At 34.7% G+C, this 13,828-nt stretch overlaps 2 protein-coding genes across 2 annotated transcripts in view; both read left to right on the top strand.

Moving 5' to 3' along the window:
* The window catches only part of LOC127867216 (uncharacterized), a 317,672-nt gene extending 307,576 nt beyond the window's left edge, over positions 1-10,096 (top strand). The window contains exon 5 of the mRNA XM_052408262.1: positions 9,992-10,096. The gene's annotated coding sequence lies outside the window, so the exon portion shown is untranslated. The remainder of the gene's footprint in view (positions 1-9,991) is intronic.
* LOC127867211 (eukaryotic translation initiation factor 3 subunit A-like) lies at positions 1,740-13,294 on the top strand. Its single transcript, XM_052408256.1, has 5 exons — positions 1,740-2,206; positions 3,690-3,760; positions 5,900-5,954; positions 9,860-10,386; positions 11,645-13,294. The coding sequence occupies exons 1-5, from the start codon at positions 1,853-1,855 to the stop codon at positions 11,751-11,753; spliced, it is 1,116 nt and encodes a 371-aa protein (XP_052264216.1). The 5' UTR covers positions 1,740-1,852; the 3' UTR covers positions 11,754-13,294.
* Positions 13,295-13,828: the final 534 nt, after the last annotated feature.

Below are 13,828 nucleotides of genomic sequence, written 5' to 3' on the forward strand. Positions count from 1 at the left end.
GTTTTAAATTAAACCCGTGTTACACATACATATACACATGCTCTCTGCATTTATATACGTGTGCAGCTGTAATATAGTTATGAGATTAATTAAAATAAATGGTTTATGTAATAATGCTTCGTTCTTAACATCTTAATTTGTACACAGTACATATGTTTTGAAAACAGTTTAAAATTCACTTATGAAGATTACAGACAAATAAAACAATAACAAACAAGTCGGAAGTAATATGCTACAGCATTTATTGAGATATGATGGACAGTTAAATCAAAGCGTGTTGTAACCTTTGATAGCCCATGAAAGCTTAAGATAAACAATGTTATCTCTGAAAAACTTTATATTATAATACATGTATCTGAAAGTCTGCGTTGTACGATCAACAATCGCTTTGGAAGATCAAATCAACATTAATCACCACATGAATTCGCATATTAAACGCAACAAAACAAGATGCTTGATTCCAAGGCGTGTCTACAAATAACTATGTAGCGGAGACAGTAGATCATCGGCCCAATTACGATCAACGCTCCATGCCGTACATGTCCACACCAGTCTTTGAACAAGATGGTTTGTTTCCCAGTCGTGACCTTTACATATCGGGCCTTTATGAGTAACAGTCTGAACAATGTCGTCATGCCATGTTTCAGGCATGTTTGGTATATTGGCGCTTTGATTCAGTTAGCAAGAACGAAATGTATGAAATATAACATGGTTAAATAAAACACAATCCCGGTCAATTGCATATGATTACGTGTAAGGTGTTGTTATTGTTATATATATATATATATATGGTCACTCCATAAATATATATATATATATATATATATATATATATATATATATATATATATATATATATATATATATATATATATATATATATATATATATATATATATATATACCAATATTTAGTGCCAGTTACGCGGTCTCGGTAGTTTTCAGACTGTACTTACGAGGTCAATATAAAAAACGGGGTCTATATACAACCCCGCATTCTAGGCTCCTTTAATTACTATGAGGGGGGTGTAGGGGAGGTAATGCAATCAAATCTCACAATAAGGTCTTAAATCGAAAACCACAATCAGGTCTGAAATTGAAATTGTATATACCTCGCAAATAAGTTCGCTATATATTTCCTTGTATAAGACGTTAAATAAATGACGTATTTATATACAATAATAATAGTAGGTACCCCTATATACCTTAATTCGTGTTTATATCGGATAAAAAAGGGTATGGAGATACATGTATTTAAAGTGGGAACCCCATAACCTATTTCTAAATCAGAGACCCCGTAACTGGCCATATGTGTGAATATATATATATATATATATATATATATATATATATATATATATATATATATATATATATATATGATCCTGATCGGATCCTGCCCAAATACAACTATGGCTTCATGTTTGTAAATAAATGTTCATATAACTGTCCCTTCTTTGTATGTAAACTGTTCCAACATTGGAAGATGTGTTGCGGTGAAAGTGTGGGGAATATAACTGTGAATGAACCGCCCTTTTTGGGGGATTTCACAGTATGCTTTTTAATATGACAATAAATATATTGCTCTACCAAAGAAAGTAAAGAAAGTCGCGCAAAATAAGAGCTTTCATATATGTCGACAATACCCCCAAATGTATTTGTACCTGAGACGCTTATTCGCTACTACAGTTAAGCGAGCGTCTAGTGAACATGATTGCAGGTGAGAACAGGTAAACAACAGGTGCGCATGCGTTGTGACTCAATAAAGGCGGAAGTGTCGAAGGAATTGAAATTGGCCTCCATTAATGGTTGTTTGTAAATATTTCATGAGGACAAAATAATGAAATAAACAATGAAGCCTAAAACGAACCGTCGGCCCAAAGAAAGGGCCAGCGATAAAGACACTGTAGTCGCATTTCATGAATTCATACAGGGTCGAATTCAGGGCGAACTGAATGGAGTGACCATCGGGCCAGGTTATATGCTATCGCGGATAGCACTTGCTTCCGTTATTTTCGGGTTTCTGTGTTTGTTGGTGGGTATTCTGATAATTGCCCTCCGCCACAGGCACGTGTACCTCATAAGCTGGGACGCCCAGTTCCTCGGGCCTTTCTTCATCATTATGTTTCTGGGATGTTGCGGGCTTGCTGTTTTCTTGTTGAATCTGGCCAAGCAGCGAACAAACCAGTACAGAAAAGATCTTGCTGTAAGTTTGCTGCATTATTTTCTTGCAGCTTACTGATTCTTAAGTTACAGTTTCATATAATGTCATTCATATTCTTAAAATAATTAGTGCTAGTATTCATTGATAAATTACTCTCAGCAGCATAAGGATATCACGTTTACAGATTTTTCTAATCATTTAAACGAAATGAAATAAACTAAACTTTACCGTTTAAACGGTTTCCCTATGTCCATTTTAAAAGCATCAGTGCCATTGCATTTCCAAGCTGAAAGTAGTAATTATTTCAGTGCATATTCCATTCGCACAAATACGTCATATTAAAACCAACTATTCTCGTCGTTATCGAACCATTGGGTCAAACTTTGTCTACTTACATGCCGTAATACTTTGTAACAAAACCTAATTAATATCAAACCAAAATTTCTTCAATAAGAGTAAACCGGTCTTAAAATTTTCAATGTTTTACTTTACAAGATGTACATCAAACGATGCATACTTCAATTTTAGTAAAAATGTTCCACTACAGAGATTTTTCCGCGACCTATCTCGTTCGCCATATCTCTAAAAATGAATGCTGTTGAAGAAAAGACGGGAAAATTTTCTCGAGCACTTCGTGCCGACGTGCGTTTAATATTCAAGTCCGTACATGGTGACGGTGTATTGTTACGTTTACGGTATTGTGAATAAGGGCCATCTGGCGTACGAGATACAAACATGAGTCTTTTGCAGCAGCTGTTCATAAGCTTTGCAACATCATAACGTAATAACTAAAATGGATTCTGTTGATATTGACTGTCATTTAAACCTTAACTGTTTTTGGAATCGTTTTTGAGCAAACACGAAACGTGACGGTTTAAACCTGATACCCTTACAGCAGCACACAACTGACTGAGTCCATATACATTTGTAAACGGACTTCCTGAGCCTTTGATAATTTTTGCTATGACAGCTCTTGGAGTCCATAATATGAACTCCTTCATAACCACAACGGTGAACTGCAGTTCTTCGCAGTGATTCAGTGCACATAACTCAACAGATTGTCTTTTCAGATTAAGAAAAACGATGTATAAACTTCCGAAACACATACAATTTACCTGAATGGTAGTCTACAGGCGTTATCCTATGCATGCAACCTAAAAAACATGACGATGCTACAACACACTATTCTTGCTGACTTTTATTATGTTGAAATTTGGAATAGTGCAAATTTTCAAGATCAGATCAACATCGTTATCGTCTTAGGCTACATCAAACATCATGATGTGCAAAAAAATGGGTGTACTGCAACCTAACTGATAGAGGCACTAAGTCAGCAACATTACCACAGTTTTTCAATATGGTGGATAGAATGTACAAAAGAATAACACAGTAAATTAAAAGCAATTGTTTCTTGCTTTAATGGTACCATTTGCATGAGTTTGTGCTTTAGACAGGTAGTAGTCAGGTACACGTTGAAAACTCAAAGTAATTTGATCTGATGCATTCAGTGTCCTGTTTATTTCAGTTTCGACCAATCGGAGACTACGGTGTTGCTGTGGTTCACAAGAGCAAGCTTACCTATGATGAACAAAAAAAGTAAGTATAGTTATGAAATTTTATTTGTTTGAGAGATCTTTATTTCTGTTCAGGTTAAAGCCGGTTATAATGATTCCATTAGGGTGACATATAGTAGTCAGACTGTTTGTCTGGCATTCTGTCACGGCTGAAACGCTTTAATATATTATTGACCTTTTTTGATGTGTTTGTCTACCTGCATGAGTTGCAGATGAAGATCAAGTTTTATTCCTGTCCTTTTATTTTTGGCCAAGTTATGGGCCTTGAACTGAGAAATTTTCTCTGCAGTTCTGACTTTTGCTAAACCCTTGCAGATATTTACCTGATTTTCAGTGTGTAAGTCTACGTGATTTACAGATCAAGGTAGCTTTTCGGTCCAATGATTTTTAATGAAGTACGCAATTATGATGAGTTTTCTTAACCAAATACTTTTCGGCATTTTTTTCGAAACTTTCAGATACTGACCTAAGTCACCTTATTTTTGGTTTGTGAGTCTACATAAATGACCACCACTAATGATTTATACTCATACTCAGTTATGAGTTATCATCATTTAAAATTATGAAAAGTTTACAGTGTTGCAAACATAAACCACTTGAATAAAGTTTCTCTTGTTTTGTAATATTTTGTGACAACTTCGTCTGTCCATGCGTCCGTCCGTGCACAATTTTTGTCCGGGCTATTTCTCAGCAATTAATGACCGGAATTCAATTAAACTTTATGGGAAGCTTCACTACCAAGAGATGTGCATAGTATCAGCCGGTACTGGTCGGATGATTTTTCACGGAGTAATGGCCCTTCGAAATTTTCCATTAACTGTACATATAGTGCAATTCTTGTCCGGGCTATTTCTCAGCAACTAATAACCGGAATTCAATGGAACTTTATGGGAAGCTTTACTACCATGTGGCCATGTGCATATTATCAGCGGGTTCAAGTCAGATGATTTTTCACAGAGTTATGACCCTTTGAAATTGTCCATTAACTGTACATATACACATGTAGTGCAATTCTAGTCCGGGCTATTTCTCAGCAACTAATAACCGGAATTCAATGGAACTTTATGGGAAGCTTTACTACTAAAAGGAGATGTGCATATTATCAGCCAGTTATGGTCCGATGATTTTTCATAGACTTATGGCCCTTTGAAATTTTCCATTAACTGTACATAAAGTGCAATTCTTGTCCAGTCGATTTCTCAGCAACTAATGACTGGAATTCAATGAAACTTTATGGGAAGCTTCACTACCAAGAGGAGATGTGCATATTATCAGCCGGTTCTCATCAGATGATTTTTCACAGAGTTATGGCCCTTTGAAATTTTCCATTGTACATATGGTGCAATTCTTGTCTGATCTATTTCTCAGCAACTTATTACGGGAATTCAATGAAACTTTATGGGAAGCTTCACTACCAAGAGGAGATGTGCATATTATCAGCCGGTTCTGGTCGGATGATTTTTCACAGTTTAACTACCTTGAGGAGATGCGCATGTTATTTGTGGGTTCTGGTTAGATAGTTGCTAAACCATCCATCGTATTATTTTGTCCAAAGTTATGCCCCTCAAGATGTTTCCTTTTATCTGAATATATAGTGCAATATTGTGACAAAAAACCTTTGGGGAGCATAAACAGTCTCCGACGGTTTCTTGTTTTTTTTGTTTACACATGGTAATCTATCATACTTTTTATGCTCCCGGTAGGGTGGCATATAGCAGTTGAACTGTCAGTCTGTTTGTCTGTCTGTGTGTCCGTCCGAAAACTAACATTGACCATAACTTTTGCAATATTGGAGATACCAATATGATATTTGGCATGCATGTGTATCTCATGAAGCTGCATATTTTGAGTGTTGAAAGGTCAAGGTCATCCTTCAAGGTCAAAGGTAAAAAATACAATCCAAGGGAAGTATTAAGCTTTAAAAGGGAGATAATTTCTAAATCTGCCAAATGATGTATTAAAATTTTATTTCAAAGCGGCGCTATAGGGGGTATTGTGTTTCTGACAAACACATCTCTTGTTGTGTATGAAATATTCTTAAGTAAGAAAGAACTTTTCCTGTGTATTAATAAGTGAATGAGTACACTATCAGTGGCACATGCAAATGCCATCAGCATGAGTAATTTATACATCTTGTAACATTGTTGTACACTTTTCCCAGGACAACATTGAAGTCTGGTACCACGCCACACAACGTCAGGCATCCTGGTCGACCGGTAAGTATAAGGATTGCACCTTCACTACCCAAGAGTTGTCTATCTTTGTATTACAAATTTATGGCAATCATTTGCTTAAAATAAAAATAATTTCATCATTAATTATGTAATGTGAAGTGTAATATTTTAAAACATTATTTAAGAATATAACTTTGACCTAAGCAACTTTCAATGTGAAAAGTTGTTACGGCATGAGCTATTATTTCTTATAAAGTATGAGCCCTAAAACAACTTATATTTTATGAATAATATTTATGATTTATAAGCATACATTACAATACATAACAATTATCAATCAAGGTTTTTTGTCCAGATATTAACACTTGTCTTGAAAGTTTAATTAAATAGAAAATAATGATAGCTGAAAATGTATAAGAAACACCTTCTGAAACTAATAAGTTATGTAGATAACTGCATGTGTTGTATTCCTGAACTTTCGTATATGGTTTAGTACTACATGTTGATTAAATCATTTTATCCCAGAATTTAATATATATGTCAAGAACTAGAATGTATCATTTTATCCTAGAATTTAGTATATACAATGTAGTTCATGTACTAGAATATATCATTTTATCCTAGACTTTTGTATAGTTAGTGTACTAGACATGTTTTTTTAGCCATTTTGGGAAAAAGGAGTCTGGCCGAGTTGGGATTATTTTAATAGATAAAAGTGGCAAATTAGGGAATTATTTATCGACAAAAAGGACTAAATTAAAATTATAACTTATATATTTTAAATTAAAAGAAAATCTTGGAAATCAAGTACAAGAATATATATTTTGGAAGAGTTGTAAGCCCAGGGATCTTACCTGCATTTTATAGTTTAAAGTTTATAGTAAGTTCTACTATATATGTAGTGGGTAATTCAGTTCTGTACTTCTGTAACTACCTAGTTTGCCTGTAAATTTAATTGTAATCATTAATTCCATATATTTATAAAAGCATGTTCATATCCACCATGTACAGTAATTCTGTATTCTGCATGTTTTTCACTGCATGGCGTCTAAAGGATAGAATATTCATGTTATCTTTGTTTACTCATTTAACCATTTTCTAGGTAAAAATCTGTGTGCTATTGAATTGTCAGATTCCACCCTACGGCTTTTTCGCAGCCTGCTGTAACTTTTGTGATCCTAGATCTTTCCCTATAAGTATTCAGAGATTACTAATAGAGCCTCGTTCTGACGAAAATGGGCATAATGCATGTATGTAAAGTGATGTCCCAGATTAGCCTGTACAGTCTTTACAGGCTAATCAGGGACGACACTTTCTGCCTAAATTGGATTTTTACTTAGCAGAGACTTCATTTAAACGAAAAAGGCATAAAAGCGGAAAGTGTCGCCCCTGATTAGCCTGTGCAGACTGCACAGGCTTATCTGGGACAACACTACGCACATGCATTATGCCCATTTGTCTCAGAACGCGACTCATATTAATATAAAGCGAGTCTCTGGCTTGCAATCACTGTAGTCTGGTCTCATAAACAGGTTCTCTTGAAGGTTTTGATGAGGATGGCCTTTGGGATGTTAAAAAAGGGCCAATCTCTGAGGGAACGGGGCTTAATGCATATGCATCGTGTCGTCCAGCTAGATTAGCATGTGCACAACTTAATCAGGGACTACACTTTCTTCCTAGACTGAATTTTTGTTTAAAACAGACTTCATAAAAAAATCCATAATAGTGGAAAGTATCCTGCAATAATAGCCTGTATTGCACAGGCCCATAAGGGACGATACTTTATGCATATGCATTTAAGCATAAACCTATATCTCATTTAAGTGATGTCATATTCTAACTATATTCCTTGCAGTACATGGTAACAGCTAAAAAATTCCCACATACTGTAATTCATTTACCCAAAAGAATGTTGTGTTCACTGGTATCCGATACTTGGCTGATCTATTGACCATTTTTTAATTGTAAAAAAGGCAAGTTATCTTGTTATTTTAAAATGTTGCATAATGGTCATTTAAGAGATACATTTTAGCAGAGTTTAACCCCACTGCTTATTAATTTAACAATTTTATCTACAATTTAATACTTCATTTAAAAAAGAATACATGTCAAAGGTTGTAAATGATTTAAAAAAAAAAAAATTGCTATATGAATTTATTCAATAATGTTTTTTTTGGTAATAGATGGAAAAAAACAAACACAAGTGACCAAATCCTTTATACCTTAGTTGTTATAAATAAATTACTGGTATGTGTTGAAAAATACATGCTCGATTGCTGTAAATCCACATTGGCAGCAATACACCAATTTAAGGTGTTTATTTAATAAAATTGTTTTAATACTTCATTTTGCGGCATTAATGGAATCATACTGATTCTGAAATCTTTTTAAAAAAACTAATCTTGCAATCTTTGAAGTGTATTTGTTCAAATTTATGTTAATGTTTACAGGCTTTTTCCGCCCTATGCCACGGGTCCGAAATTCGGCCCCATTCCCAATGCAAATCTGGTTGTTTTTTCCCAATTGAAAAAAAAATATTCCCAATTCAAAAAAAAAAAATATATTTTTTTTTTTTTACCTTAAAATAAATGTTAACCTGATCCGGTGTAGAAAATAGAAAGTGTTGCATAATTATCTATTGCCTTGAATTTGTTTAAAAAACTGTAAAATATGTTAATGATTATTTAAGACTTTCCTTATTTTCCTCAAAATCCGGCGCTTCGCACGATTTTTTTCACCTAAAAAAAGGCCAGGCCTTTCCCCCAAATTCAGATTAAAAAACCTGCACTTATCTCACATGTTCATAATACTTTGTAAAATTTTAATAATATTAAAGTTATCAAAATAGTCGTTATTTACCAGTAAACGGCTTCTTTGAAATATAAAAAACACTATTTACATGCGATAATTTTTCCCAATTGAGCCAATTTTGCGAATAATTTTTTCCCCAAAATGGGAGTTTTCCCAAAATGGAGCGGAAAAAGCCTGCTGTTCATTTTCTATTTATTTGTTATATGCACCTGTGTATATCTTGCAAGATTTGTATTGGCTACTGATCAGACCTTGAGCATCGTAAGCTGGCAAGCAGACAAAACTATGCAAACGCATCAACATTTCAAAACGCTGGAGAAGAAAAAAAAATCTGTTAAACTCATTGTTATTCCAAATCATTAAGTTTGAAACAAAACTCTTAAAGAAACTTGCAACTTGTATTGTTTGTATAGTTTGTAAAAGGAAGTCAAATGTATTGAAGCTGGAGTTATTAATGTAAACAAAAACAAAATAATGTTATCCGCCTTGATTTGTTTTAAGCTGCTATGTATTTGTCAATTGCACACATGTTGATGGTCTAACTTTTGCAACTTTTGAACCACTTGTTTAACCACTTGTTTAACCACTTGTTTAAGGTGCATTTTTTGGTGTATGGAAGTTGGTGACAGCTGTTGGTTCTAATATATACCTTAGCCTTAAAAAGTTATTGTAGTTTGTGTTTGAATTCTAGCATATAATACAAATTTTAATTTATGATTTCTGTGTTGTGACATTACATTTATGTCATTAGTTATATACTGAAGCATCTAATTGCATTTCCTTTAATGTTGTTTGGCATGTTTGGCATGCATGCTGTGTTCTGTGTTTATGTTGTTCACAAGGTTTTGTTCAGAAAAATGTGTGATGTTTAACAGTTGAGAGAGGCATGAAGTTATGTGCCTGTTGTGTTAACAAGTGGTTGAAGAGTTGCTTTAGTGCTAGTTTAGAACTTTTTATCCCTTACCAGGGAAGAGCAGGGTGAAAGCATACAGGAAACAAATGAACCAATGACCTTGACCTAAGAAAAATCTGTAACCACGGTTATCAATGAAAAATCCTATCCTGTACCCTTTTCCACACCCAACTGCTCTGCCCTGCGTGAGATACTAATCATGCCATGCTGTTCTTGTTTCCAGGGAGTCAACGACAGTGGTAACCAGGGTGATTATAGCAAGAGATCCGGCTATGATAACCGTGGTTACAATGACGACCGTAACCGTGACCCTGACAGACGTTACCCGGACAGACCGCGACGCGGCCCGGATGAGGTAGACCGCCCGCTGATGCGCGACGGGGAGAGGCGAGAAGGGGAAAGAAGCAGACGGCCTCCAGATGACCGACGGGGTCCGGACGACAGACCACGCCGCCCTAGACCACCCCCAGGCGAGGGTGGGGACAGACCCCCGAGGGGAGAGGGAGGTGACAGACCAAGGCGACCACCTGATGACCCAAATCGCCCGAGGCGACCCCCTGGTGACCGTGACCCAAACAGGCCAAGAGGACCACCACGTGACCGTGACCCCAACAAGCCCAGGCGACCCATGACCCCTGAGGAGGAGGAGCGTAGGGCGGAGGCCAGGCGGAGGTACGAGGAGGACAAGAGGAGACGACTGGAGGAGGACCGACGGAGGGGCGAACTGAGGAAGCAGGCTGAGGCCAGCCAGTGAGTGGGGCGGGGTTTGAGACTGTTATCACTTTTATCTTGAGGGCCGGTTGCTCAAAACTCATAACAGCCAGTTAAGCTACAGTCAACCTTACAACTGTTAATTTTTGGATCAAATTACTTCTGTTACTTGAAAACTTAACAACTTTTTCAAGTAATGTAATATACCAGTCGTGATTTTTTAATCCATATAAACTTATAATTGTAAAAAATATATTTTAGAACTTTTCTTTTTTTCGTCAATCTGGTTGACGGTCCCTTTAATTGGCACAATATACCACCTATGTATTAATTTTAAACAAATTGTGCTGAAATAATGTTCACATGTTTGATAATAAAAGTGCTTTTAAAATTAATTATATTTGTGTCTGAACTTAACAGACTGTTTACCTCATTTAGTCGTAAACTTTTTGAGCAACTGGGCCCAGAGTTTTTTTTGCACCATTTTAGGAATATGAGAAATACATGTATTTTGGGATTTAAAGAATTGATTCACTGAATTTTGAGAAAACTGAAATACTATTAATGTAATGTCATTAAAAGCATACAAAAATAATACAAAGTAATAAAGGTTATAAACCGGCAAAAATACCTGTCTTGGCATGTACAACCTCTCAGATGACCTATCCATTTCTGGGGTGAGCCCCAGACATGTCACACATGGTCAAATTAAATCTTGATTATGTCAAAGGTGGCCTTTTACTTCTTCAGATGTTTAAATATAATGTAACCTTTTGAGTTGATTTAAAGACTTGACATTCATTTTAGCCCCCAATTATGTATAGAATAAGTTTATTAACAGTCAATCCTTCAATGAGAGATGAAATAAGCATTCATGTCCCTACAGATTTTCTTGGTTTGCAACCATTATGAAACTTTACGGATTTACTCAGTTCCATAGAGGATAACATAACTTGTTAAGCAACACATCCAACTGTTGTGTTCTCTAGTTCATTTGTTTGCAATTAATTATGCCTCTTCCTGGGAAAACTGGGCTTTATACATGTGCATAAATTGTCGTCCTAGATTTTAGGGTAACACTTTCCGTCTAAACTTAATTTTTGCTAAAGAGATACTTCCTTTAAATGAAAAATACCATAAAAGCATAAAATTGAGTCACTAATAAGCCCATTTGGCTGCACAGGCTAATCTAAGACAGCACTTAATGGACATGCATTTAGTCCAGTTATCCCAAACATTTCTCAAATATTAAGGTCCTTCTGCACATCATTCACAATGTACACTCTCTGTGCTGCAGGCAGGGTGGTGAGGAGCGAGGCGTGGACGTGGAGGGAGGCAGGCGGACCTACCAGATCCAGACCACTGTGAAACTCTCCCACCAGCCCACTGACGAGTCCGACCTCTAGATCTACAACTGTCTAATAGGGCTGATGTTCACAAAGCTCTATAGGGGAATCTAAACTCATGTTGTACTAAAGTTTAAATTTTAGATCAACTTTTCTGCAAGAAATCTGATGTTATTTTCTATGGAAAGTTAAAGATATTATTCACCATGATAGTAATATTTACATGTTTAAAACATGGAAATATTAAAATATCTAAAAAATATCAAAGCCAGAGACCTGAAAAACTTTATTAGTTTAATCAATTTCCTTGGGTTTTCCCTAAGGATCTTCGTGAATATAGGCCCAGCCCTTGACGGAGCTCTGGATCTGAGAGCATATCTTCCTTGCAATAGCATTCCAGAGGAGACTGGCTACATATCACTTTGAGGTGGGCCAAACATCACTTTGAGATGGGCCACACATCACTTTGGTTCCTTTTTTCCACATACGTCTTCATTTCAAAGATTGTGTATGCTCATTCATAATTTTGTTTAATGTTTTATGAAAAATATTTTAGTTTTAAGATTGGATGCTTATAGAGAAATGCACAGAATACATTCCCAACTATTTACTGGTAATAATTTGTTGGAACATTCCAAATACTTGCAGAATTTAGTATATCACTTAATTCATTTCCATGTTTGGATTTATTTGTTAAAAGACTATGAATCTATGTATGTTATATGGAAAGTTGAAGATGTTCTTTCATAATTCTAGCCCTTGATGCTCTTGAGAAAGTTTGGCAAGGCATTTCTGGTGTTAACTCTAACAATTTTCTGGGACCAATATTTTATTCTTCCTTTGTTAAGCAAATTAACAGACTGCATAATGAGTGACTCATATTGTATCAATGTTTTAACATATCCATAGTGCTTTAAATCAATGAAACAATAAGTGTATGTATTATGTATAAGTGTATCGACTCACAAACAATTGTTTTTTTTCTTTCTTTGACAGAAATATAATGAATATAATTATATTCATTTCAATATATTCTTATTAATAGCAATTTGTTTGATTATGCCTTCTCATTGACAACATGGATTATTAATTAATCAGTGAAAATGATCATGCAAATGTACATACATGTTAAATGATGTTTTGGTATATTATAATCATTTACCCTGTAAATATATTAACATATTTTTTTATACTTTCATAACCTACATTTATGTATATTGCCATCTTTTGTATATATATATATTTTTCATTTTGCCAACAATTTAAGATTCAGCATTTTATAGATAGTTGTAAAATCTACACAAATTTTATTTTTCGATGTGTTTCGTGCGGTATTTGTCCCTTATGAACAGAGGATACAAATTTCTAAAAATGCTCAGCTTTATCATGTATTTAATTTTTAAATGCTTCAAACAGCTAGTTTATTTTCAAACAAAATTGGACAGCATCTTTTATGAATGAATAGTTATAATAAATTTAAATAATTTGTATCCGATTAAAATCAATTGTCTTGTACAATTAAAATCATTTGTATCCCGAAGCTGTACATTCCGGTTTATACAAAGAGAATTTATACTCAATAAAATAGTGTATAAACTCTTGGTTGTTTTCTATTGTAAATGTGAAGGTGTTCATAGAAGTATATAACAAGATGTTCCAATAAGTTTTATTTCTTAAATGAACATTTCATCAAAATACCATTTAATAATATTTTCCCGTACACTGAAAGCATACAAATCTGGTACAGTAGCATGTTCATGCTATATCATATGCTTCATTTTGAATAAAACTTGCATGAAAAATAGTTGGTTAAAAGTATTTGACAACAGTTTGAATTCATGTACCTTTGTAATAAGCTGTTTCAGAAATTTCATATAAATCACACTCAACATTGCATCCAGAGTGACATGTTAGGAAAATATAACCAATAGTATTGAAGAAGTTTTTTATAAAGACATTTACATCATAAGGGTGGTGTTTGTTTCAATGTATTTCAATTTCATAAGTACTTGCAATGACATCTCTTTAAAAATAGATCTTTGAAATCTCACCTGAGAAACTGTAGCTCAGTGGAATAATACCAAGACCCTTGGATTACTTTTGACTTACTTTGAATATTTCACATCGCCTTAAAC

This window comes from Dreissena polymorpha, chromosome 2 (assembly GCF_020536995.1).
Source record: "Dreissena polymorpha isolate Duluth1 chromosome 2, UMN_Dpol_1.0, whole genome shotgun sequence".
NCBI classification, from domain to species: Eukaryota; Metazoa; Mollusca; class Bivalvia; order Myida; family Dreissenidae; genus Dreissena; species Dreissena polymorpha.